This window comes from Oculina patagonica, chromosome 5 (assembly GCF_052425735.1).
Source record: "Oculina patagonica isolate OP01 chromosome 5, crgOcupat, whole genome shotgun sequence".
Lineage (NCBI taxonomy): Eukaryota > Metazoa > Cnidaria > Anthozoa > Scleractinia > Oculinidae > Oculina > Oculina patagonica.
In genome coordinates this window covers 17,565,199-17,592,829 of record NC_135762.1, presented here as the reverse complement: position 1 = coordinate 17,592,829, position 27,631 = coordinate 17,565,199, and the positions used below count along the sequence as shown (strand labels likewise).

Sequence of the window (27,631 nt, the reverse complement as noted above, 5' to 3'; positions counted from 1 at the left end):
TTTTCATTGCCTCACTAGGGTGATTTTTGTTTTTTGCTTTCCAGTTAGCTTTAGTAACTTGCTCTGCCTGTTTGTTTGGCTGTGCATTTAACCTTGTGTGAAAAGTGTCAAGGAACCTGAAAGACATGTATGTCGGTTGGTTTAATGTTATCCAAGTCTCGGTATGTAATGTTCTATCATACCTAATATATTTTTTTCTAATTATTTGAATTTTCTACTGGTTCATGTTTTAAGCCGAGTATCTTTCTTTCAGTTTCGCGATCCTTTCCGTTCAAAAAAACAGCCAAAATGATTTTATATTTTATGTGGATGAGGCTTATTTGGTACAAGATGTGTATTATTCCCAGGCTAGAGTTTGCTATTTTTGCTCACATTAAACCACTTATTTTAAATCACTTATAATTTAACATTTTTGACAGCCTCATTATGTAGGAAAGTCACTGTACTTGTCTAGTGAGTCATTTGTACCCCTTTTTGCCGATGGTCCTCGCCGGCCAAAAGAGTAAAACGACTTTGAAAACAAGAATTGAGAACTAAACGAAACGAGAAAAGAAGTCTTCAGTATGAAAGACAACTGAGAGGCAAGATGGAGAAGAATCAGTGCCACAGAAACTTGGCTATCGGACGCAAATAACAGCAATATTCTAGCCATTAAATTGCGAGTAGAAATTCTAGAAAAGCTTCATCAAAGCAGAATTTCGAAGAAATGCATGAGAATAAAGAGAAAAACCAAGCAAAATTCTAACTTCGGGCCGGCAGAAAATACAGTATTAAACAATATTGAAACGGGCAGTTTTCGCGCGTTATTTCCAAGCCCATTTGTGATTGGCTCGCCAATAAATAAGTTCCCAGGGCTCCGGATGTGAGAGAAAGAGAGGCGTTTTCAATATGGCTGCTCAGCTTTGCTGTTCATGTCTCGTACACGGCATGTAGTTTATGGTCGAAGTACTAGTTTCTAGTTATAGTGCCAGTATGCAGAAGCAGCCCATACCACCAGCTAGAAGTCACAAGCAGAAAATAGTAAGTGATATTCCTTTTTATATTGTTTCACGCTTGTAGAACTGCCGATTTATTTTGGAAACTATAATTTAAGTGAAATGTCAACATTGTGAACGTACCGTGTACGAATTACATTATTCATCCTGCTCGAGCTATTTTTGTTATATGCTGATCAAATCACAGTTGCCTATGCTTATTTTTCGATGCAATTTGCTTTCTTGAAAGCATTTTTCTAATGCTATTAAGACATATTCGAAGCCCTCTTGATCGAGGTGACCAGCTAGACTAAACAAAGAGAGCATTGAAGATAAGTTTTCTGTAGATTGTTTAACCTTATTTTTGTTTACACCGTCACCAGACAATGCGAATCTTCACCAATCATTGTTTCACATCCAAATGCTCGGTCGAGACTGCATGCATATCTTAGAATGTTATCTCTAGGGACCCTCAGTTCCTCATCCCTTTCCCAGTCTGTAGAACCTGTGTAGATATGGTAATCTCGTACCCAGATCTTCTCAACACTCGGAGAGAACATCTGGTAAGGTCGGATTTTGCTCGCATCAAATGTGTCAGAAATCTGACAGACGACACGACTACGCATGCTCGACAATTTAATGGATGAAAAGCTCAATCGGCCGCTGTAAATAGCTCACGAACTTCTTCCTGTACAAGGAAAGACAAGTACATGTAACACAATCTTGAGATAGTGCTGAGGAAGAAAAAACGCCGCCACACTCAACCCAGCCTTCAACGGTGGGGAAAAGCGCATGCTGTGTTTGAAGCATACAAGCTAGCTGTACATGTCAGATTTGCAAAGTTTTTCACCCATCGTTTTACGCACAAATATCGCCATTTTGAAACATTTTGTACTAACAAGCTTGAACTACAAACTGTATCTGTAGCTTATTCGCATTAGTAACGTTCAAATCAGGAAAGCGTTTTAAGAAAAACCTTTGAATCCAAATATTTTCTTAGTAGCTAACGTATGGTGCATGCGTGCAAAACAAAGTTTGCATCATCCGCGTGCAAATGCTAAAGGTTTTCATCAACCAATCAGATTGGCAAACTGAATGCACTTGACCAGATGTGTACTACCGTGGTAAGTAGACATCTGGGTACGAGATTAACCTCGGTGTGTGAGTATGGCAGAACTCAAAGAATCATTAATGTGAGCTGTGAAGAGACATTTTAAGTCCTGACCTTTGTGTGCAACATAGTGCAGAAACCACAGCATACTTTAATTGTATTCTCAGCAAATAAAAAACAACCTTTTTCTGGCATTAATTCCACCATGATGTCCGAGCACATGCTCTCTTGCACTCATGCGCACTAAACTTATAGGTACAAATTACTGTCACACCAAGATGGGGTTCAACAAATTTATTGACAAAATGACAAACATGAAATCTAACAAAGGAGACCCCCCTACCCTTTTACCTTTAGGGTGGGAAGGGTGGGTTCTCAAAGACTAACGCTATGAGATTGTCCAACAACTAAACTACATCTAAAGCACATGTAGAGATCACATGATCAATCTGGCCATTGGCTGTTTGCCATTAATTACATGTATTAACATAGATTAATACTATACCTCAATAGCATTGTTTACCAGCCTGTATATCTGGATGGCAAAGGGTGTGTTTTCTATTAGAATCCACATGGTCAATGGTCAAACTGAAAACAATTTGGTGTTAGGCAGGGGGTGGGGTGGGGGGGGGGAGGTAGAATGACCCCTAACACCAAGAACACCCAGCACACATCCAAGGCACAAGTTCCAATCACCAGACACTTCCACATTTGCAAAACTGTTTTATGTAGTCCCAGGGGGGTACTTGCAGTATACATGACTGGGAGGTCTGACTTATTTTTTGGGTTGAAAATTTACACCCTCTGTATTTTTTTGGGTCAAGAGATCTGTCTTTTTTTTTTTTTAGGTCTTAAAGTCTGTTTGATTGAATAAATCAGTATCAAGGTGCTAGGTCTTGTACTTTTTGGGGTAGAAAATTTTGATGCCAGGTTTTTTTGGGGTGTAACATTTCAGGCTCATGTATTTTTTTGGGTTCGCAATATGCTCCGTTGGACCCCCCCCCCCCCGTCATGTATACTGCAAGTACCCCCCTGGGTATGTAGTTTCCTCTGGAATCATGGCTTGGTAATCAGAGATAATATCGATAGCCTTACTTAGCTAGTAGCTAATAATACTGATCCTTTTAGATGTAGGTGAGCAGTGTAATTAAAAAAAAAAAAAAAATATCGCAGCATGCCCAATAAAAATGTTTGATGAACACTTCTCTTTGGCACATATAGCTGATGTACATGTAGACTAAGAGCCTACTTGTAAGGTAGATCTTTGAATCAGGGAAGGCCTCTCCTACTGCTTCAAATTGTCACAGCTGTGCTGTAGAGAACACAAGCAGCTTGTATACTATAAGCAAAGCTGGCACCTATGATATAAGTCACAGGTTTCAGACTGAGCTACAGGGGAATTTGGAGAGATTTGAAAAATTGATTTTGAACTCTGCCCTGCTATATCCTGCTAGAAAAATCGGGAATAGGATTTTTCCTGATTTTTCAAGAAAGATTGAAGGGGTGTCTGCTTGCAAGGTACTACTGCTATAAGTTTGTAATAAACATCTCCATCCCAGACTAAATGTCCAACCACAAGACTAACTCATGCTAGTTCATAGTGTCAGGAGTTGAATAGGTTTTTTTTTTTTTTTTTTTTTTTTAATAGTTTATTGCAAACAAAAAAGAAAAAAAAAACAGCTACATATGTGTACAATGTGTCTGAGCTTTAAAAACAATACAGTACTTATTTACAGTGCTTGTTTATGTTAATTCTTTATCAGCTAAAATTCCTGTCCTTTCAAACATTACGTTATATACAGATGCAAAAGCTATACATTTAAGAAGAATAAGTATACAAAACAGAAAAAGCGAGGTAAACAAAAAAAACTTCGTGACGAGTACAAAGACTAATTACGGACAAAAAGAAGCAGAAAGAAAATAATAAAGTAAAATAAATAGATAAAATAAAGTGCCTTACAAAATTTCACCTAAAAAAAAAAAAAGACTTAAGAGTTGAATTTGAGACTTTGAGCTACTTTTTTCGATAGATATTTTAGGATATTAGGATAGGTTACCATCCTAAACAATATCTTAAATTTTGAAATAAGGCAATAAAAAGGGACAGAAAACAAACACTGACACCTGGGCAGAGTCTTCACTGATGTACTATTGAAGCAGCTAGATTTAACCTTGTTAAATGTTATTCACTTTTTTCACCTTGAGGGTGTTCACGAGTCACTAAAATTACGCTTTTAGTTCACTTATAATATCAAATCTCTGTAATCAAATCAGTACATGTCACTCCAGAAATCAAATCAACCTAAAACTAGGTACCTGTATTCTTTGCAATTCTAAGATTGAATCTTTAAAGTCAAAACAACATAAATTCTACTTAAATGAAATACGCAATCCACTTGCAAAGTTCTAACCATCCAAAGCATCCAAACAACCTCAGAAAACGTTTCGTCAAAATCAACCGCAGAATTCACCATTTTGTTCAAGAGTCCAGAAGTGAGGGAATCTGGAACAAGTGCTTTAATTGCCCAAACACAGCCAGTCATAGTAAATTTTCTTGTGCTTATGTGGTGGTTTTTCACATAGTGTAAAGTGAACGCAAGCATGAGCGCAAGTGAAAGAAAAGGAAAAATTGTGATGCTTGTGCTTATGCTTGCATCAAGGCCTTTTTTACAGTGAAATAAGAGCTGCTATGCTTGGGTTTGTGCTTGCATCGCTATTGAAAACCAGGCTTTAAGCAAAATGTGATCATAGTCACAGCTGCTTGAATGATGGAATTGATTCTGTGATGAGATGTAAAAAAAAAAAAGAGCATTATTTGACACTTGAAGCACTGTTAACATAAAAAATTGTTACAAAGTTGCAGGGTTAAATTTTTTTCTAAATATCATAATGCTGACCTTTTAAATGCTTTTGAGAACCCTAAATACATTGAATTTAGTTTGCGTATTTCAATTAGTTATTTGGAAAGGTTTTGAGGTTCATTTGCATCATTTTGTGTACATAATATGATGGAATCACTTGAAATAGTACTGTTGTTTTTGTCCATAGGAACACTGTGGCTGGCTTCGTAAACAGGGTGGCCGATACAGAAATGTGAGATCAAGATGGTTTGAACTTAAAGGAGATCAGTTGTATTATTTTAGAGATAACAATGTGAGTAAAGCAATGTTACTATTTATAAGCAGTGGTATGTGATGTCTATGATATGACTGTTGATTGTAAGATAAAGGTTATTGTAGATGCTTGTCAGTGTTCCTTTTTGATGTGTTCCCATCTAAGTTGACCCTACTGTAGATGATTTAAATGATTGAGATGGTGAATTCCACTTTTAATTTTATTTAAGTGATATGACACTTGTTCATTGTTGTTAATTCATGAAATAATTTACATTGCTTTTTCGTGTGAAATTTAACGTGGAATTCTTTCGTTAGGTAATGAGTTTTCTTATAGAATAGCAAATCAGTTAATAGCTTGATACAATGCTAAACTAGCCTTAAGTTTTAATCTGCTGATCTCTGTAATAATAGTTTAAGGTCAAATGAACAGAAATTTCAGAATGCTATTTTAAGTTCAAGTTTATGGGAACTATAAACTGATGTTAATGAGACCTGAGAGAAACCACTCAAGATAGCTAGGCACATTTGGTTTAGCACCACTTTATTCATAAACTACTTGTATGTTAAACGATAAACACTCCTATGTTACCCGATATGTAATCCCATAGCTCTAATGTCTCGCATACCTAGGAATCTCATCATGCTCCGATCTCTCTAGTATCACTCGATCCCAAAGTCCAAGCACGGGCGACAACAACGAGCTCCTATGTTTAACAATGCATCCTTTAATATTTTAGCTGATCCAATGTAGATTTATATCTGTAAATGCAGGCCTTACAATGGTTCCATTCAGCTCTCTCACGTGCCCTCTGCATGCCCCTTACCTCTAGTTCTATCACACACGCCTCTTGCAATCATTGTTTGCTTCGTGCAGATCCTCACAAGTTCCTTTTTCGAAGCTCTTATTGGAAAATAACCTAAGCTCAACTCTCCGTATTTTTATCATCATGCCAAACCGAGGAAGACCCACCACTCGGAAATCAGCCAGGACCCGCCAAGGTCCCGCAGCAACCGCACAAACGCCTGCACAGACTAACTTTCGGTCGATGGCCACCGAGGCCCTTCGCCTCCTGCTGGCACAATACAATCTTACTCAGACGGGCACACGGCAACAGCTCATAGCTCGTCTCGAAGCGAACCAAGAAGTTCCCAACCCGCAAAGCGGCTCAGACGTTCCTGTAATTCGTACGGTGCAAGACAGCACCCTGGCCCCACAAGCCGAACTGGCGCAGTTAATCGCGTCCATCATCGACGAAAAACTGGCTTCCCGACAAGATGGCGGTCATCTACAAATTCCACGCGCGACGACACGCGCGACGCCCCGCGAAGGCCATGCTGTGGAACCCAGTCTCACGCCGTTTCAAGATGGCCGCCAACAACTTCAAGATGGCCGTCAACAACAACAAAGCCTCCCCACGCCTCAATCTGCCTTCCCTGCTCTCCCACAACCTGGTGCATTATTCAACCCATCAGATCCAGTCACCGTCGCTGCCCTCCTTCCGGATTTTCGCCAACCGTCCATCGCAAGCCACCTGACAAAGACCACGACGACAGCCATCACGAACGGTGAGTATGTGGACTTTGCTACTCTCCTCCCCATATCGTCTCTCCTAGAGGACGCCCTGAGCTCCCAGCTCAACCTCAAGGTCGGGGAACAAGGTCTCACCATTCCCCTTCCCTCGGCATCCAAACGCCCCAAAATCACCACCATTGATAAATGGCTCGATGCTTTTGCCATTTTTTCATCAGTACTGGTCGCCTCTTACCCCTCGCGCGCCACCGCGTTAATTGCTTACCAGCAGCTAATTCGGGACGCGGCGAGGAAATTCCCCGGGATGTCCTGGTACGTCTACGACGTCGAATTTCGGCGCCGTGCCTCCCACAACCTCTCCCTCAACTGGGGGGAACGTGACGTCCAGCTATACCTGGAGACATTCACGGGTCTTCAAACATCGGGCTGCAGATCCTGCAGCAGTTCCGATCACCATCTACTCTTGCCCTTTGTCTACCCCCAGGACAAGGAATGCCCCCACCCAGTCTGACCTGTGCTTCAACTTTAACAATGGCCGACCCTGTGCCCGCACCCCATGCCCTTTCAAGCATCGATGCAACCACCCTGGATGCTATGCCACTCACTCAGGCCAGGAACACTCAAAACTCTCCCGCTACAGAGAAGACCGCCCTAAGTCATCTTCAAGCTCTAGCAGTTCCTCCCGGAGCCACCCCTGAGTACCCCTCCCAGCTCTCTCCCCCGACCTATATTAACATCCTCAAGCTGGCATCCTATCTCCATGATCACCCCAACCAGTCATTTGTCCAATACCTTCTATCCGGTTTTTCCCATGGCTTCAAAATTGGTTACTCGGGTCCCCGGGCTCCACAAGAATTTCCCAATTTACCCTCCCCTAAAGAAAACCCTTCAATCATCGACAAAAACATGTTGAAAGAAGTGTCATTAGGTCACACTGCAGGCCCTTTCCTTTCCCCCCTTTTCCAAACTTTCAAGTTTACCCCATTGGGGCTATCCCTAAGAAACACTCCTCTGACTGGCGGACAATCTTCCACCTCTCCTACCCGAAACACCGCCCCACTAGTGTTAATGCCCACATCCCACCGGAGGATTATTCCCTCCATTACATTAAAGTAGATAATGCAATTACCATTCTCCAGGATCTCGGTCAGAACTGCTTCATGTCCAAACTAGACATCAAAGCAGCCTTTCGGAATATCCCTGTCCACCCTACAGACTGGGAACTCCTGGGAATGAAATGGCAAGGCCTTTATTTTTTCGATATGGTTCTCCCCTTTGGCTTGCGCAGTGCCCCTTTCCTTTTTGACCAGTTCTCTTCTGCCCTTGAATGGATCAATTCAACATAAGCTTAATGTTCCCTAGGTCATCCACATTCTGGATGATTTTTTCATTGCGTTACCCCCACCCCGGTCACACTGCGCAACAGCCCTTTGCAAAGTTCTTCACCTGTTCACTGAGCTTGACATTCCTATCGCCCCAGGGAAAACCTTTTCTCCCTCCACCTCCCTGGAATTTATGGGAATCCTTTTAGACTCCCATACCATGGAAGCCCGCCTTCCACAGGACAAACTCACCCGAACCAAACAGGCCCTTCTCCAATGGTCCCTGAAAAAATCAGCCACCCTCCGGGATCTTCAATCCCTTATAGGCACCCTCCAGTTTGCATGCAGGGTCATTGCTCCCGGTCGCCCCTTCCTTCAGCGTACATCATTCATCTAACCAAAGGCCTCAAGCTCCCCCACTGGCACATTAAACTCAATGCCGGCTTTCGTAAGGACATTAAGATGTGGATAGAATTCCTCGAACACTGGAACGGGGTAAGCATTTTTCTCGACTCCAACATCTCTTCCCCCCGGAACTCCAACTTTTCACCGATGCTTCCGGGACCTTAGGTTATGGAGGTTTCCTAAATGGGCTTTGGTTCCAAGGCCGCTGGCGGCCCGAACACACCTTAAGCAAACAACGGGGCATCAGTATTGAATGGCAGGAGCTTTTCCCCATCTACCTGGCTTGTGTGTTATGGGCCCCTACCTGGACCGGGAAACGTATCCGCATGTGGTGTGACAATCAATCTGTTGTAGCCATTATAAACTCCAAACATTCCAAGTCTCCCCGGGTGATGGACCTGGTTCGCGCTATCACCCTCCTGACCTTGGCCCACAACTTCACATTTAGTGCTACCCACATCCCTGGGTTGGACAATGCTATTGCTGACTCCCTTTCCCGTTTTCAGATGGTCCGGTTCCACACCCTGGCTCCCACAGCCTCTCCCACTCCCTGCTGCATCCCTCCATCAGCGATGCTCATCTGACAGCCTCAGTACAGCAATACTTCCAGGCTTCCCTCGCCCCATCCACAAGGCGAACCTATCGAGCCGGCCAAAAGCATTTTGTGACCTTCAGCTTAATGCATGGACTGGTGGGCCCCTCCAAACCCCTCTTGCCAGCTTCGGAACTGACCCTCATTTATTTTGCTTCCCACTTAGCCAAAAAAGTAACCTATGAGACAGTCAAACTGTATTTGGTCGCAGTTCAGGACCTTCATCGTGAGCTTAACTTTCCCCTTAACACCCAAAAAATGCACCGCCTGCAGAAGGTCCTGACAGGTATAAAACGCCTAACCCCCTCCCAACAGCTCGACCGTCTTCCAATTACCATTCAGGTTCTCACTGCCATCCATGACTATCTTCACCCCGAGCTGAGCACAAACCCAAACCACAATATGCTTTGGGCAGCCTTTACCCTGGCATTCTTCGCCTTTTTACGTTCTAGCGAGTTTACCTGTAACGGGCCTTTCAATCCTGAGGTGCACTTAACATCCCAAGATATAACCTTTCTCCCGGATATCCATTCCCCCACCCATATGCTGGTTAGGATAAAACAATCCAAAACCGACCCCTTCCGCCAGGGATGCACTCTCACAGTAGCTAAGTCCACTTCTCCCATCTGTTCTGTGATGGCTCTGAAAGACTACATCCTCCAAGCTCAGCCTCCAGCAAGCCAGCCTTTGTTTACCTTCTCTCTATCTGGCTCATCGCTAACTCGCACAAGCCTTACGAGGGAGCTCCGGACAATTCTACATCATTGTGGCTTTCGATCCAACAACTACTATTCCCACAGCTTCCGAATCGGAGCCGCTACTTCCGCAGCCTCAGCAGGCATCCCCTCATGGCTAATTAAAGTCCTGGGAAGGTGGAGCTCAGACTGCTACGAACGCTACATTAAGACTCCAAAATCTTCTATTTTAGCTGTACCAAAACTGTTAGTAAGCACTTGTAGCTCTCACTAATCCTTCAATTATGAGTATAGCTTCGCGAACAGTCCTATGTAAGACCAAAAAAAAAAAAAAAAAAAAAAAAAAATTTGTTGAAAGGAGCAGGAGGCTCAACTCTCACCTGAGCATTGGGTCTCCACTCCCTATTACTGTGGGGGAACTGTGTCCCCTTGCTCGGCAGGCTCCACAGTTCGTGGCAGGGAAGTGCACCCTTTGGCTGCACTTTACCCCACAGTAAGCCTCTAGCCCACTGGAGACAGGTCCGGAGAAATATCCATTCCAGGGTGGCTACCCCCGGTACCACCTGATCTGTACTCCCCCCAGGGGGGCTCCCCCTCCTGGTTCCCACAATCCCTCGGGACTGTGGGATATGGGCCTCACCCCTGGAGGCAGGTCCGGAACATTTAACCCAGGGTGGCTACCCCCGGTACCACCTGATCTGTCCTCCCCCCAGGAGGGCTCCCCTCCTGGGCCCTAGACCCAAGTCATGCTTCCCTGCCACCCTTATTTTACCCACAACCAGTGTGTCATTGTCACTTGTGTATCGCTTTAGCAACAACTCAACCAGCCCTCGAAAAGAGGATCATTAACCAACCAAACGCTAAAACTATCCATTATTGAATAAAATTAAAAAAAATTTTTGCTTTCCGAGCCTTAGAGCGTGAATTACAGCAAAAAATAGGAAAATTTTCCAAAGGCTTCACGAAAACGTTTTTGAATGACTGCACACTGAAATGGAAGGAATGGAATGAGTTTTCGATCAATGTTATATTTGGTGTTTTTAAAGACGACCGCAGCCCGATTCCGCAGACCGCACCGATGGCAACGTCAACCACAACGTCTGGTGGAAAATGAATTTATATTTTACTTGTCTGAGAATCTCGCAACTTTTCGGACATATTCTGCTTATTTATTGCTTTTAACAAGTTCTAGCTCCTGCTGAATATTCAAAGAAAGCTTTCAACCCCAAATAGGAAAACCAAAAATTAGCCGTCGTGGCTGATGTTGTCCAAAATACACAAAATTTCGTCCTTCACGTTGTTGTTTGGCAGAGAACGGCTTTGAAGTGTACCAAGATTCAATTGAAAATGGATGTGCATAGTTAACGCACGTGCAGATAATTCTGCTCATTAACATTAAATGCTAATGAGAAAGAACAATAGAGATTCCTGATTTGTTTTCATACCAGCGTGCATTCTGGGTGATTCCACGTTGCGGACATTACATTTAGAGACAAAATTTTGAATTTGAAGCTTCTGCCAAACATTTACACAGCTAACTGACGTGCTCTAACTTATGTGTTAAATAACTTAAGTGACTCCTAATATTTTCCTGAAAAGAAAAATTACTTTGCTCACAATGCCTTTGAACAGCAAATTTAGGAAGGTGTGTTGCGGACATTACACCAAAAAACAACCAAAGGATTTAGTGATTTTCCTAAAATTAATTTTCCTGTGAATTAAAAAATCTTGACAAAAAAAATATTATACATGTAAACATAGGAATTATTTAACTTTCCAACTGCCTTGCAAAAACTCTTAGCAATTTCCTCTATTTGATTATATAAACAAAAATTAGTGTTGCGGACATTACAAAGAATCTGTTGCGGACATTACATTTTTGGGAACATGTTTCAAATCATATTTGTTTTAACCTGTTCATGATACTGGCTACTTGCATGTGTTTTAGAGAATGTTCTTATGAAAATAAAGCTCTAAATATTTTTTTCAATTGAAATCCAGATTAAGACTTCCAAGGTTTTGCATACTAGAGTATATTATGACCAATATATTTGGCCAGGAAGAGGGATGACACTGATTGTCCATATTTGTCTTTTGTTTTCTTTGGTCCATTATAATTGCAGTTAAAAATACAGGCCCATTTGTTGTTCCTGGATGCAAACAGAGTGATATTGACAAAGTATTTAGCTAGCACTGATTTGATCTGACAACCTGTGGGGTGCACCTGACTGCGAGCAGGACTATATGTTTGTATTTTAGAAGTGGCCAGACCAATGCGAATTTTGTCAGAGTTGTATTACATTTGTGGACAAACACTTTCGAATACTAATATGCAGTTGTTTGTAATGCACATGTTTGATGGTTGAAAAACTTTCAATTGATGTAATGCCATTTAGCTTGATTGAATTGTTCTGTTAGGTTGAAAGTTTGGAAATTTACACTGAATATTCCTCAGATTGTCACTTTTCTTATAATTTTATGTAAGTCTTAAGTGTGTCCTTGATTCTTGAATTTAGCTTTGTTTTTATTGCTTACTGGAGATAGCACTGTCAAAATAAGTTATATTCTGTTCAGAACATTGTCATTTGTCAGAAAAGTAAGATACAGAGCATGTAATGTCCGCAACGTAATGTCCGCAACACAATAACCAACATAATTTCTGGACATAGAAAACCTGCCTGGCCAACTTTCTTGACTAAAACAAAAACAGCATAAAAATATCTTGAAAATGGTGTATAACTATTTACTGTGAATTAAAAGACAATGCCTCAACATTGCAGACATTAATATTATGTAATGTCCGAAACATAAATTCAAATAGCTTAATTCCTTGATTCTTGAACTAATCTTTTTTTTCACTTACTAAAGAAAGTACTGTCAAAATAAGATATATTCTGTTCAGAGCTTTGTTATTTGTCATAAATAAAGTAAGATACAGAGCATGTAATGTCCGCAACGTAATGTCTGCAACACAATAACCCACATAATTTCTGGACACAGAAAACCTGCCTGGCCAACTTTCTTTGACCAAAACAATGTTTGTATCGAACTAAAAGAGCAGCATAAATATATCTTGAAAATGGTGTTACTCTTTACTGTGAATTAAAAGACAATGCCTCAACGTTGCGGACATTTCGTAATGTCCGCAACACAAATTCAAACAGCTTTTTCCTGGAAAGAAGCAACTGGTTGGTAAATTTTTTATAGCCTCATGCTTGTTTATGATAAAGGGTTTAGTATCATACTCTAATGGTTATATAAATCATTTTAGTGTGTTTGATATACTGTCTTAAAGTTTCCTTTTAAACTTATCGAAATCCGAGGATTAAAATAGCCCCAAATTCCATAGCCTCCTACTGAGTGAGTATGGTCAAGATAAACAAAAGCTTGGAAATTTCAAACAGCACATTGTATTAGCTTTCTGCTAGCACAAGTTTCAATCAGAAAAAATAGATTTGAGTTTTGTCGCTTTTGCAAGGTCTCATGCGGAATCATTAAATAATTGTTAATGTTCCAAAATGACGCTAAATGGCGGTATAAAACTGCTCTGACGTTTCGGCAATACTGCCTTCTTCAGGGTGGCATGAAGAAATAACGAGTCCGTTATTTGTAGTCGTGTGCCGTTTTGAAAATGTTTTGAAAATGTTCCTGGCACGCGCCAAAAAATTGCGCGCGTGTGTGTGTAATTTATATGAATGAAAAGTTGCGATTCATCCCTTGGGGAGCATGCGTTTGAAACTTGAAGATTTGTCTCATCTCCTCTCGTTGGCGGACGTCTTTCTTTGATAGCTCTGATTTGAGTATGGCGACCCGAGCGTCATCAAGTGAGTGGCCTGGGCTGTTAAAATGAAACGCTACAGGCAAGTCATTCCTCTTGTGAATAACGTCGAGGCGGTGTTCTCGGAAGCGGTCAGCCAATCTGCGGCCTGTCTCCCCGATGTAGACTGTCGTAGGGCATTTACGGCACGAAATACAATAGATGACGTTATCTGTGGTGCATGTAAAATGCCCTGTGATCTTGATTTGTCCTCCTGGTGATGGGATTGAGGCGGACTGGTTGATGTGGGGGCAAGTACGGCAGATGGTACGACCGCAGGGGAAGGTGCCCGGTTCTTGCTCTGGTTGCGCTTGAAAGTCGCAATGGACTAACAGGTCCCTCAGGTTTTTGGCCCTTCTGTAAGCCTTTAGAGGCGGTTGTGAAAAGATGAGTTTGGTGGAATCATCATCTGCCAAGATGTTATGGTTGCGGCTTAATATGTTACTGACGGGCGTGTTCTTGGGATGATATGTTGTGACCATTGAGTGATGATGAAAGGTCTTTACTATCAAAGGGCCCAAATTTCATCCCCGTTACAACACTAACAGACGAATTTACAGTAAAAGAGGATAGCGAGAAATTTTTCAGACGCCTACGTCTAAGGGCCCATTTCACTGAGGCGGCCGCACAATCACAAGAAGGCGCTATTTCTGTCGACAACTCTCTACACGAGTCGGAAGGGAACGTTACCTCCATCCGCATCCACAGCAAGCGACACTTCCTGGGGTGACCGTGACATCAGTACTGAAGTCATTCTCCAAGATCTTAACCCTAAGAAAAGTAAATGGACGCCGTTGCCTGGGAAATTTTCAGCGCTAGACCACTACATTGACAAATGCCGCAGAGAAATTAACCAACTAAATTTCAAAGAGAAATGCAACCAGCACAACCTTCCTCACACTGAGTTGGCGGCACTAAGGAAATTGCGAAATAGAAATGACGTTGTCATCAGGCCCGCAGATAAGGGTGGTGCTTTCGTAGTCTGGGAGAAGCAACTGTATTTAAACGAGGCTCACCGACAACTATCGGACGGTAGATTTTACCAACGTATACCCGAAGACGCCACAAATGCTAACCAGGAAACTGTTAAAGCATTTATCTCCCAAGCTATTGCTAAACATGAACTCCCACAATCAGCGGCCAACCTAATTGTGCAACAACCGCGGACGTCGAAATTCTATTTGCTTCGTAAAATACCTAAACCAGGCAACCCTGGTCGACCGATAGTTTCAGCATGTCAGTGTCCCACCGAACATATTGCGTCGTACTTGGACAAGATTACAGCACCTTTTGTACGGAAGCTGGATAGCTACGTGAAGGACTCTGGCCACATGTTAACCATACTCAACTCTTTTCGCTTCGAGGGTGAACACCGTTTTGTCTTCACGATGGACATTAAATCTCTCTATACGGTTATCCCGAACGACGAGGGTCTCCGCGCCCTTAAGTATTTCCTCGACAAACAGGAAGTCATGAAATCCACCAACACACACACTACTCCGTATGGCTGAACTAGTGTTGACGCTCAACTCTTTCGATTTTAACGGAGAACATTACAAACAAATTGGCGGTGTCGCCATGGGTAGTAAGCTCGGCTCAAACTACGCTTGTTTGTTTGTCGGCTATGTCGAAGAACGTATGCTGCGTGATTACACCGGGAGAAAACCAGACCTTTACAAAAGGTACATGGACGATGTAGCTGGAGCGGCTGGACTGCACAGAACATGACCTTGAACAGTTTCTTACCTTCGCCTCAAACTACCATCCGAAACTTGAGTATACATGGTCAATCTCCTCTGCTAAACTCCCGTTCCTTGACATTTACCTAACACATCGTGATGACCGCATCGCAACTTCAATATACTACAAAGAAACAGATAGCCACTCTTACCTCAACTTCAAGTCGTCGCATCCCTTCAAGTGTAAAGCGGCTATACCAACAAGCCAATTTTTACGATTGCGGAAAATCTGCAGCGAGGACGACGATTTCAAAGAATCAGCCACCCAAATGGAGTCTTTCTTCGTCGCGCGTGGTTATCCTGTTCAACTTGTGCGGCAGGGCAGACTTAAGGCAGCTTCCACACCAAGAGCTCTTCTATTGGCTGGAAAGAACACAAACCAGACCGCGAGTGCCAATGGTCACAACATACACTTATCATCCCAAGAACACGCCCGTCAGTAACATATTAAGCCGCAACCATAATATCTTGGCAGATGATGATTCCACCAAACTCATCTTTTCACAACCACCTCTAAAGGCTTACAGACGGGCCAAAAACCTGAGGGACCTGTTAGTCCATTGCGACTTTCAAGCGCAACCAGAGCAAGAACCGGGCACCTTCCCCTGCGGTCGTACCATCTGCCGTACTTGCCCCCACATCAACCAGTCCGCCTCAATCCCATCACCAGGAGGACAAATCAAGATCACAGGGCATTTTACATGCAGCACAGATAACGTCATCTATTGTATTTCGTGCCGTAAATGCCCTACAACAGTCTACATTGGGGAGACAGGCCGCAGATTGGCTGACCGCTTCCGAGAACACCGCCTCGACGTTATTCACAAGAGGAATGACTTGCCTGTAGCGTTTCATTTTAACAGCCCAGGCCACTCACTTGATGACGCTCGGGTCGCCATACTCAAATCAGAGCTATCAAAGAAAGACGTCCGCCAACGAGAGGAGATGAGACAAATCTTCAAGTTTATAAATCACACACGCGCGCGCAATTTTTTGGCGCATGCCAGGAACATTTTCAAAACATTTTCAAAACGGCACACGACTACAAATAACGGACTCGTTATTTCTTCGTGCCACCCTGAAGAAGGCAGTATTGCCGAAACGTCGGAGCAGTTTTATACCGCCATTTAGCGTCATTTTGGAACATTAACAATTATTTCTAGCATAAAAGACGCTACGCAGTTTTCAACTATTATTAACTACTCTCATGTGGAATCACCCTCTACGAATGTCTCACATGATATGCAAAACGACAGCACAAAAGCTATTTTATTAAAAAAAATCTGCCTCTCTGAACAACAACCAACAATCAGTCAACTGAAAAACGGCCGAACAGAACAAAATAACTGTTTGAAATGTCACTAAACACAATTTGTCATTTATTTAAATTTTAAGGTGCGGTCTGCGGAATCGGTCTGCGGTCGTCTTCAAAAACACCAATTATGACGTCACAAGTTTTTATTTCCGAGAATTTTCCGACAAATTTTCCGAGCACTCTATGATTATGAAGGCCTAAAAAAAAACATTTTTCAACTTGCAATTTCTCTGCGATGCAATGTCCGATTACTTTGAAACTTTGGGACATGTTTATTTGGCTCTTAATAAATACATCCATTGTGGGCAAAAAATAACAAAAATCGCAATTTCTGTTCATTTGACCTAGTTTAAATGCGTTCTCTTTGTTTAGGAACCAAAGACACCTATTGCTTCCATTCCTTTGCCAGGGAATGAAGTTATTAGATACCCACTGGATCCTGGAGAGCCAGGAAAATTTAAATTTGAAATTGTTGGTAAGTGACTTGATTTTGCTAATATCGAGATAGCAAATTACAGTTTCTTTTAACTCAGGAAACAGTTTGTGCAAAACCATTTCAAGTAACATTTGACTAATGTTACATCATGGACTTGTTTGATTTTAGCTGGCAAGGACAAGGAAGGCAGACCAGTTTCAAGTACCCATGATACTTTTCTTTTGATTGCTTCATCTCAGCAAGAAATGGATGAATGGATACGAGCCATAAACAGGATTATTTATGCAGTAAGCTGTGCTAATAGATGGCATACTTACCATTAAACTGTGAGCTCCAGGTTTCCATTGGCTGATAGCTGCAAGTGGCAAAGCCACCAGTCAAGTTGATAGAAAATAAGAGCACGCCGTCCAGTAATAATTGTTTTATAGGAACTTAAATTTTGAACTTAAAATGGGGGCGCCCATGCTCAAGGTTAAACTCATTAAACTTAGTTTAAGTGAATTAGTTTTTTACTTGAATTCTGCTAAACTGATTAGAAACAATCTATCATTGAACTGGAACAGCTAGGCAACTTAACTTCTAATAAGTCTACAGAATTAACATTGTTATTTTTTTCGGTCCGGAGGCGAAACTATAAACTTAACTTCGTTAAAGTAGTTCTACTCCAAATTTTGCTAAAAGTTAATAATTTCAGAAACAATCTGTCTTTGCACATTGAACTAGAACAGGTGGGCAACTCAATTCCTGACGACAAAACTATCGACATCAGTCAATTTAATTGACCAATGTTAGTTTCTTTCGGTTCTGAGGTGAAACTTAGATTGACTGAATTACTTCTACATGAAATTCTGCTAAAACTTTAATAAGTTCAGAAACAATGTCATCGCACATCGTACTTCTAACTGGAACAGCTAGGTAACAAACTCCTCATAACAAAACTATCGACTTCAGACAATGCAATTGATAATGATAGTTTCTTTCGGCACGAGGTGAAATTATAAACTTAGCTTCGTTAATTGCACATTGTACTTCAGTTTCAAATTTTCTAGCATGAGCAGTTTCTTAGTAATCTCACCATCTCCAATTGAGTTAATACCACCATCAAGGATTCCGATTGTCGTCAAAACGTCCTTCCTAATCAATAAGCTAATGTAACATTTTGTCCATCTTCTTCGGCAGCCGCAATCGTTGCCACTATGCTTCGTTCGCATTGGGAAAGTCGCATTTTTTCACTCGAGCATTCTTGAGCACATTTTCTGTTGGTTCTTGAGGTCTTCAAAAGTGTATTTTGATCAAAGATGTAGCAAAAGGAACAAAAATCCGCCTTGTCGGGCTCGACACAACAGGCGCCATTTTGAAAACATGTACACTGTAGTGCCGCTCTTGCTCCACCCCTCCCCCCACATATATGAACATTAGACAATGGCACGACTATGTGGACAAAACAAAACCTAGTACGGGAGAGAGGGGAAACCGTGTTTAATTCACTTTTAATGCGGATTAATGCATACATTAATTGTTTAACGGGAATGGAGTGACATTCAAACCCTCACTATACCTTATGATACCATAAGGTAAAAAAAAGGGGGGGGGGGGTGGTATCTCCCATTTCTCAAGGTGCAGATTTAGTAAATGTTCTTTTCTTTGGCAAGGTATTCCTCTATTTTGAAAATCTTTTTGAGGTGTGCAAGGAAGATGATAAGCCTTGGAGCAATGGATTTTTGTCTGCAGAAAAAGATGGTCTGCTTTGCTATTAACACAATATGATTCAAGAGCATAAAGTGGCTCTTGGCTCAATCTAAAACATAATATTAACTTGATCGGTTAAATCAGGAAGCGTATCGCATTTTCCGCATTTACGTAACCAGCTAGAAATTTCTTTCCAGAAAGCTCTAGAGGATTGGCAAAATAAAAAAGAGATGTTCAGGGGTTTCCTCGTCCTTGCCACAGAAAGTACATAAAGGAGATTCAACTAGTTTAAGCTTGCTTAATTTTGCATTAGTAAATAGAATTCTGTTCAAAATTTTATTTTTTTTTTTTTTTTTTTTTTTTTTTTTTTTAAAAAAAAAAAAAAAAAAAAATATGCCCCTACTCACTACTTATTGTTCAAAATTTTATACTGAAAATCTCTGGTATACATATCTAACGCGACTTGGAAAGGCCAAACTATAAATTTTTTTCCACACTAGCTCAGAATCGGGAAGCATTTCATTAAATCTAGATTGTGCTGTAGGGATTTCACGTAGATCAGACACCTGTGCTTCATACAAGTTTGTGGTATTGATTTCTGATACAGAAACTTTTGCAGAATTTAGCACCAACGCATACTCAAGAGTGTCGACAGGGGGAATATGCGGGAGCGTGTTTGATTTCAGCTCTTTTTGCCAATTGATAGAAATAGCGTCTATTAACCCGTGCCAAAAGAGGAAATTTTTGGACTGAAGACCTTTAAGTCAATAAAAGTGACATCTGAGTCATTGAATTTTGCTGTACATTTCTTGGAATTGTAATAAATATAATTATTTAGAAACTGGCTATCTCTTAGAACGCAGTAATTTTTGCATTAGAATTTTAAAAGCATTGTCAATTAATCAATGGTTGTAAAAAAAATAAATAATAATAATAATAAAATAAATAAAAAATAAAAACAAATAAATAAATAAATACTGTAAATACTAGTGTAAACCGCTGCTGTTAATGTAACTCCGCTCCAAGTATGCAATTTTATCTTATGTAATTATGCATCGACGCCAGATACCGCTAGTAATGTATTAAGTAATTCTACTGTAAATAGTGTCACTGTATTGTATTTTAACAACCGTGTTGTCTTGTAATTTAAGAAGTATTGTTAATGTATCTATAGGTTTTCTTTTCTTTGTTTTGTCTTTGTGTGTAATGAAATGAATAAAAAAAAATATATATTTAGAAACAGTTTTTATTTTGGTTCTAATAAGGTTTTCTTCCTTTCAGCCTGTGGGTGGAGGAATGTTTGGCCGAAGTCTGGCAGAAACTGTAAGGTCTGAAATGAGACGTGGTGGAGGATATGTGCCTCTCATTGTTAAAAAATGTGTAGATTTCATTAAGGCAAATGGTAAGATCTTATGCTTATCTTATAAAATAAACACATTTTGTGGTTTGGCGAAGGCAAATGTGCTGAGTCAAAACTCGATCCATGGAAAAAATTATAGACAAATGAATCAATCTAACACAACCTTCTCACAACATCAGAATAATGAGCAGAGAAATTCCTAATGTGTATCCCTTGCCTTCCCATCAGGAAACCTAAAGTTGAAAATAGGTTATCTGCATGTTATACAGTCAACTCTCTCTTAACGGACACCCCTATAAGACGGACACCTGGTGATGGTCCCTGCCATTTTTCAGTCAATTTACAGTAACTGAACTCCCTAGTATAAGACAATTTGTAGTCTTTGAAAAATTTACGAGTGCTGATTTATCCCAAATTGTACGAGAAAAATCATGTGATTACTTGTTAATAAGGCTGCATTCATTATGTATCCTACAGGGGGGGGGGGCAGAGGATTTTAGGGGGGGTTCTCAAATTTTTAGTGCAAAAAAAGGGGGGATATGAAAATTGTTTAAATATCTCCTGGGGGATGTTTATTTTTCGTAAGATTCTGTCTAGCTTTTGTAATAGTTTTAAAAAGTGAAAAAAGAAATGATAAGTACAGCAGCTTCTTTCAAGGATTGTAAGCAACAAGGGTACCTCTATTATTCTGAGAGACTATAGTACCTATTTTGAAGTTTTTTAAGTAGTGTGCCTGGCCTGTAGATGTAATGTTTCTATACAGTATAGAAAGTAAAACATCTAAATTGGAAACATTTAATGCAACCTCAGTCTAGGCAGTGCAACTGTATTGAATCAATGAATGCAAAAGAAAACAATGTAAAATTTTCAGTGCACAGTTTTATGAAATTAAACAACAAATGTGCAATTAAATGTTCAATGAAAAGATACGAACAATATGACTGGAAAACTATCGCATCCATGTTTGAAAATATGAACAAGCTGTACGTCGAAGAACTTAACTAATATTTAGACCATCATAAACTTTCTCTTCCTTGGGAAGAAAAATGATAAGATAAGGAGAATAATGACACATGTCGCACTTGAGAGGAATGATGCTGAACGGCCAGAAAACGAGGGTGAAGAGGATGGCAACAGCAGAGATGAATCGGTGGATGAGTGTGATAGTGAGAGTGATAATGATGATGATGAGGTTGTTGCTTTTGTCGACGAGAGTGACAGTGAAACGGAGGTTCCTGTCAATACTCCTGGTAGTACTCGTACACGAGCTGGCAGGCTATCTAGCTATACCTAATTCACACTATACTACTTAGACTGGCTGGCATAGGTATGACATAAACTGTCAAAGCTCTCTCGATGTTGTTATTAAACATGTCTCTTGAAATCTCAAACATATATAGTGTACTATTATACAGATATTTATTTTGATATTTCTTGTGAGGGGGGGGGGTATTCATTTTTCGCCTGATTGCTTGAAGGGATTATGAAAACTTGTATTGACCTTGGGGGGGATATATAAAAAAGAGCCGCTGAAAAAAATCCTCTGCCCCCCCCCCCCCCCCTGTAGCATACATAATGAACGCAGCCTAATACACATACAAAAATTTCACTTGAAGTGGATGACAAACAAACCGTGTTTACACGTAGCTTACCTTTCCGATTCGTTCAAACATAACGGAGTTGTCGGACTTTGTAAAATCCAGATACCGCTAGGGAATTTTAAAGCTCTCTGTCATGCATTATCGGGTGCTTTTATCCTTATTCAGTTGTATTGGTTTGGGCTGAAATGTGCAACTTCAATTCCCGCTTGTAATCTTTCTTCTTTACGCGCCGTCGCATAAGAAAATCCATGATTGGTAGCTTTCAGTAATTTCGTAAAGCCTCTCTTGTGCTATACAAACGTCCAATTCCTAGTACTTTGGTTTATAGACTTATAACTTGCTCTCTCAAACACTCCGACAACGGCTGCCATTTTGTTTTGGCGCGCTTTCCGACTTTCCTGTCAATCAATTTAATTTCAACTTTCTGCACTCAATTTTAACTTTCTGCACTCAATTTCAACTTTCTGCACTGTTTGGGATTAATTGACGTGCTCTCAGCCAATGAGCATGCAGAAATTTTTGTATGTATATTATTAAGACATAGTAAAAAGAGAGGGAGAAAATACTGCCAGGCCTGTGGCTTATTGTTTGGTGTTCATAAACATTATTTTATGCTTCAAATGTCCAAATGAGTTTTGAGATATTTAAAAACTCATATCAATATTTTTAAAGGTTTATTAGAGGAAGGTTTATTCAGATTACCAGGACAAGCAAAAAATGTGGCAGAATTGAAGGATGCCTTTAATAGAGGTACAGTGTAACAGCAACTAGATCTGCATGTGTTGTTGAAGTTAACAAACTACCGGTATGTGTGTAAACTATTTAATAATCCATCAAAGATAATCTCCTGAAGACATAGTATACATGTAGGTTGTCTAGATGTAATGTGGGTATAGTGCTAGCTTAACTATAATATATTATATACAGTTTATTGATTTGCCATTGAGTTAGATTATAATTCTTTTCTGATTAGGAGAGATTCCAGAGCTTGAGTGTAACAAAGCAGAAGTACATTCTGTAGCATCAGTACTCAAGTCTTACTTCAGAGAACTCCCTGAACCACTCATACCTTATGACTACTTTGAAGTGTTTCTCACTGCTGCAAGATGTAAGTCATTACATAAATCCAGTTTTATATAATTATCAACATAGGCTCTAGGTGTCACTAATTTCAAGCCTTTTGCAATGCAAATGTGTGTTGTTTCCTCACTTGACACAACTGTTATGTTAACAGAAATTATGTACCAGTAATTATTTTACCATATTTTCTTTATTAGTGCCGCTTCTCGAATAAAGGCTGGGTGTTATTAATTTCAAGCTTTTTGCAATGCAAATAGTTACGGTAAATTGTGTGTAACCTCCCAATTTGACACATGCCCAAGTGTCATAAAAAATCATATCAGTTTTAGCCTGTCCTGCACTGAGTTTTTGTGAGAAATTTTTTTCATCATGGAGTTGTATAAAATATCTCATCAAGGATTTATTTGAGACATAATAAGATGTAGGTATAATGGCAAAATATCTGGACATCTGGAATAATGCAGGAATCAAATAAATGCCAGGTCCACACCAGGCACGCCAAGTTTGAAATAAGTGCTGGGGGCATTTCATCGAGAAAGCTGTAACTAACATAGGCAAGTTATTTACTAATTAAACTCCACAAGTTCTGTCCGTTATCTGGAATGGCCAAATATTTTCTTCTTTGCTTTATGTATGTGAACAGTGATTTTGATTTGTTTTAACCTGAAATGATTATTTTGTTTAACCAGGCTATGAAATGTATGAGGGGGATGGTGTTATTGCGATACAAAAGCAACTAAAAACACTTCCGCGGCCAAACTATATACTTTTAGCATATTTGTGGTAAGTATTGTTATCTTCTGTGTTAATTGACATGTACCAGTATGTTAAAATTATATGTTTTAAGTTATTATGATTAATTTATAAAACCTTCATTAGAAAATATATGTGTTGTGGTTTAAATTTATCTTTGGTTTAAAATTTTTCAAACCAGTTTTAGTTTTAGTTTTTTGTTTTTTGATTATGATAATTAATCTGAGACAATGAAAAATTAAAAATATCAAACTGGTTTGAAAAATTTAAACCAAAGATAAATTTAAACCACAACATATGCAATGTGCATAATGTTCTTGTCATTGGTATCTACCCAGCATGGTACTTTGAAGGTAAGGTAAAGTCTGTGTTCGGGCCTAGTGGCCCATTCATCCGGAGATCTGAGATCTGTAGCATTAAGAGACTGGGAGTATTGCTACTCCCCCTGAATGGGATGCTAGTCCAGCGCAGGGTTACCCCCCAGCAGTAAATTCGCTGATACCATACACCTTGGTGGAGAGAGGCACTGTGAGAGTGTCTTGTCTTGCCTCAGAGCATAATGTAGCGGCCCGACCAGGGTTTGAACCCGGGCCGTTCTACTCGGCCTTTGCTTTGTGCACTGTAACTATCCCCGCCTGTAGATCAAGCAGTTGAATTTTATTATTTATTTATTTTTATTTCAGTCGTTTTCTATTTGAAGTTCAAGAACACTGTCAACAAAACAAGATGAATGTTAGAAACCTTGCAATGGTATTTGGACCAAATATCCTACGCTCTGGGGTGAGTTATCAAATTGTAGGCCTGAATCTCAAAACGAATCATTTTGTTCTTGTTCCAAAAAGTTTCAAAGTAAAAAAGTAAATAAACATATTGCATACAGTTGTCTGATTTTCTGCAGGTGTTGCCTTTGAAATCAAGATCGAATAAACTGATGCTATGAATCCACAAATAAGCACCCCCGCACCCCCCCCCCCCCCCTCATGGCTCGACAAAAACTTGAATTTCAGCTTGCCCATGGGGCAAGTAACTCTCAAATTTTGCTTTCCCGGACACTTTTCTCCCTTGCCCAGATTCTAAACCTTATTACTAGTTCATCTGCAAAACAAGGAAGTGCAAAAAAACACCAGGGAAACTGTGACTCTATTTGTGAAAACGACCCTTAAAGGAAAGGACCATTATACCATTTCATGTTTCAATGCATTTTAAAACATTGAGAATGCATTATGTAAACATTGTCAATGCGTTTTGGAACGTTGACAACGCAATTCATGTCGTGAAGCCTTGTTCAAAGTAGCCTGCGTGTTTATTTAAGCTCTTCCCTTAGTTTTTGTAAAAGTTCATTTATAACCTTTGATTACCCATGACAAAAAGGCCAAAAAGGTACTGTTTTGTTTCAAAATCGTTGTTTTAGAAATTAAGTTGATGGTTTGCCTGGCCGCTTGCCCGACAGGAAAATCTACTTGTCCCGGACGACCTGACGGGGGTTTTGGTGAGCCCTGCCCCTCCAAGAATTGCCCCTTCTAATACGCAACTCTCCGAGTGTCCAGATTTTGAAAAAGTGTCTCTCTTAGAGTAAGTGCTTCCCTCCCCTTCCAGACTTGCACATAAATGCTTTCTTTAGTTTGGCAACTGTATGGACGACTTGTATTTTAATACTCAGGTTATGTTGTTTATACCCAAATTTTATATAACATATAATTAACAAAAAATGACAATGTCTGACCAGAGTTTGGGCGAATTTAAATTAGCCACCACCCTATATTTGAAATAAGTGCCCAGGTGCTTGTAAGAGGATCTGCGTTGTACACTTATGCACAAATACTAATAAAAAAAATAAACTGCCTTTTTTTTAGTAGAACCATAGGCGGCGGAGTAGGGGGACGGGGGGAATGTAGCCTCTCAAACAAAAATCCCCCCTCCCCACACACACATTTCATAGCCAAAAGTATCGCTAGTGCAGCATAAAATTGGTTTGTCAAGACACAAATCGTTTTACCAGGATCGTGCTTGGCGGGATAATATCGTGTAGGAATTTCAACGAATTTCCTTTCCCCAAAACGCTACTAGGAGAGGTCCGCAACCTGTTAAGATTGTACTTGACAGGCATCGGCGACATCAGAGCGTACATTTTCTGCCCTCCGACTTCTAAAGAACAACCCAAAAAGCACCACGAAGCAGGATTGTCTGAACTGCCAAGTTATCATTGTCACAAATGCCCTCGTTTCAAAACGCTCCCCCGCCTCTGGAAACTATGTGTTTACCCCATCGGAATTCGTTACTGGTCAAATGTAAAATTATTTAATAATCACAGCAGTTTCCATTATCCATGTGTTTGTAGTTCAATTGTTAATGCTGTTGTTGTGTTGATATTTCAGTCAGAGGATCCTCGGGTGATGATGGAAAGTACAAACCTTGTCACAGAACTCATCAGTATTCTCATCAGAAAACACGAGTTGTTTTTCCCTGAAAGTGATGATGAAGAACTTCATCCCCCACGACCAGGGTAACTATCCACTGCAACGCAGCATTACATTTAGGACATGTCAACTACACAGAGACAATGAAACCAATGCTCATAAATCTGTGTAATAATGTTCTGTTTTACAGCGGTGATTCCAATCTGATTGATTTCAGCTCCGACTCCCCCCGGATGCTCAGGCCCCAACCAGTCATGAACTACCCCGAGCAAGAAGAGGAGACAGGTATGGGGGAGGGGAGGGCATGACACTTTGGTCTCTGGTACATGTTTAAAGTCATTAGCAGCTAGTGGTGAGGAAATGTTGACATGTTAAAAGGCGAAATGATTGCCTACGATTCTTCTTTTGAGTGAGCGAACTAGAAAAATACTCATTCCACCCTTCTCTGCTGCAAAGGGAGTTCGAGAACATGGAATGTCATTTTGCTTTGCTGGGAAAAAGTTAAATTAAAAAGTGTATCGCTGAAAGGCCGTGTTAGACCTGAAAGCTTCTTTTTTGATTCTATCTCAGCTGAAGATCCACGAAGCCAAGTCCTGGAGTTGGAGAATGAATTAGAACTTCAACAACAGCAAATTAAAAATCTTCAGGTTCAACTTGAACAACAAAAGAAAGTGACAGAAATGTTAGTATTACGGTTATCAGACGAACAACGAGCAAGGTGAGTAATGAACAGCTTTCATGGCTTGTTGAACTCACATACACGTGTCAATTCGCGAGCAGCGCAGAGTGCTGAAGTCAAATGCGACAAATGTTTCTACCGTCTAATAACGGCCCTATCCCAATGCTTTGCCAGTGCAATGCAGTTAAAACAACCAATACTATTTCAGGGTTTGTACAGGTCATGGAAAACCTGGAAAGTCATGGAATTTTAGAATTTCATTTCCAGGCCTTGGAAGTCATAGAATTTAAGTGTGGGTTTTGGAAAGTCATCGAAAATGGTATTGATTGTACGAAATAAATTAGGCATTTTATTTTTTTTGAGGAAAAAGGTAAAAGCGTACCCGTAATCAAGATTATTTTTGAAAATTTCCAAGAAAAATGGTTACATTTAGGTCAAGGACCTTACTAATTTATTTCATTTTTTTCAATTATTTCTATTTTTTGTAGAGAGTCCGCCGAGGACCGGTTGGTTAAGCTACAAACCGCTATGGAGGACTTCTGTGCTAGATATGGAAGCTGGGAGCCAGCTGAGACATGAAAAACAGCTTGTCTATAAATTATCATTTCATTCTCTTTGATGTGAAAACATATACATACTGAAACACTTTTGTTCAATATTAATCACTTCTTACCGCTCCTGAATCCATCAGTTTAACTAACTAAATTGGATATTGGCTACTTTCAATGTTACCCCTCGAAAAAATAACCTAAGGCAAACGAACAGTTGAAGGTTTGTTTTTATGAAAAATGCTGCTCTTGAAAGTTTGTGAGAAATGAACGCGAGTTTTTTTCAAGCAGAAAATACAAAGCAGAAGTGTAACATACCATTCAAGAGTTCTGTTAGGCCCCCGGGGATTATTTTTTTATGGGAGAGGGGGTGCTAAATAGAGAGGGGTCTTATTACAGCCGGGGGGGTATTTCTTTTAAAGACTTTATGAAGGAGGGCTTCATAGAGAGG

At 40.3% G+C, this 27,631-nt stretch overlaps 3 protein-coding genes and 1 pseudogene across 4 annotated transcripts; all 4 read left to right on the top strand.

Moving 5' to 3' along the window:
• The first annotated feature begins 70 nt into the window (after positions 1-70).
• Positions 71-27,631, top strand: LOC144653057 (rho GTPase-activating protein 24-like). Of its 2 annotated transcripts, none has more exons than XM_078512971.1 (13): positions 71-1,020; positions 5,134-5,238; positions 16,990-17,092; positions 17,222-17,340; positions 20,024-20,144; positions 22,376-22,453; positions 22,677-22,811; positions 23,473-23,566; positions 24,220-24,316; positions 25,912-26,039; positions 26,171-26,238; positions 26,524-26,671; positions 27,121-27,631. In XM_078512971.1, exons 1-13 carry the CDS (start codon positions 937-939, stop codon positions 27,209-27,211), a joined length of 1,371 nt encoding a protein of 456 aa, XP_078369097.1. In that variant the 5' UTR covers positions 71-936; the 3' UTR covers positions 27,212-27,631. The 2 variants fall into 2 exon arrangements, with proteins under 2 accessions (XP_078369097.1, XP_078369096.1); XM_078512970.1 differs by having other exon boundaries at positions 26,144-26,238.
• Positions 6,077-7,848, top strand: LOC144654080 (uncharacterized). The gene is made up of 2 exons (XM_078514189.1): positions 6,077-6,767; positions 7,217-7,848. The coding sequence occupies exons 1-2, from the start codon at positions 6,149-6,151 to the stop codon at positions 7,846-7,848; spliced, it is 1,251 nt and encodes a 416-aa protein (XP_078370315.1). The 5' UTR covers positions 6,077-6,148.
• LOC144653056 (uncharacterized) lies at positions 8,076-9,043 on the top strand (annotated as a pseudogene).
• On the top strand, positions 8,991-10,498 carry LOC144653055 (uncharacterized). Its single transcript, XM_078512969.1, has one exon. It carries the CDS (start codon positions 9,139-9,141, stop codon positions 10,018-10,020), a length of 882 nt encoding a protein of 293 aa, XP_078369095.1. The 5' UTR covers positions 8,991-9,138; the 3' UTR covers positions 10,021-10,498.

Bases quoted from the DNA above. Each gene is read 5' to 3' on its own strand.
- LOC144653055 (XM_078512969.1), top strand. From the start codon at position 9,139: ATGCATGGACTGGTGGGCCCCTCCAAACCCCTCTTGCCAGCTTCGGAA.
- LOC144654080 (XM_078514189.1), top strand. From the start codon at position 6,149: ATGCCAAACCGAGGAAGACCCACCACTCGGAAATCAGCCAGGACCCGC. The intron at 6,768-7,216 runs GTGAGTATGTGG...GTCTACCCCCAG, and splicing joins GACGACAGCCATCACGAACG to GACAAGGAATGCCCCCACCC.
- LOC144653057 (XM_078512970.1), top strand. From the start codon at position 937: ATGGTCGAAGTACTAGTTTCTAGTTATAGTGCCAGTATGCAGAAGCAG. The intron at 1,021-5,133 runs GTAAGTGATATT...TTTTGTCCATAG, and splicing joins GAAGTCACAAGCAGAAAATA to GAACACTGTGGCTGGCTTCG. The intron at 17,093-17,221 runs GTAAGTGACTTG...GTTTGATTTTAG, and splicing joins ATTTAAATTTGAAATTGTTG to CTGGCAAGGACAAGGAAGGC.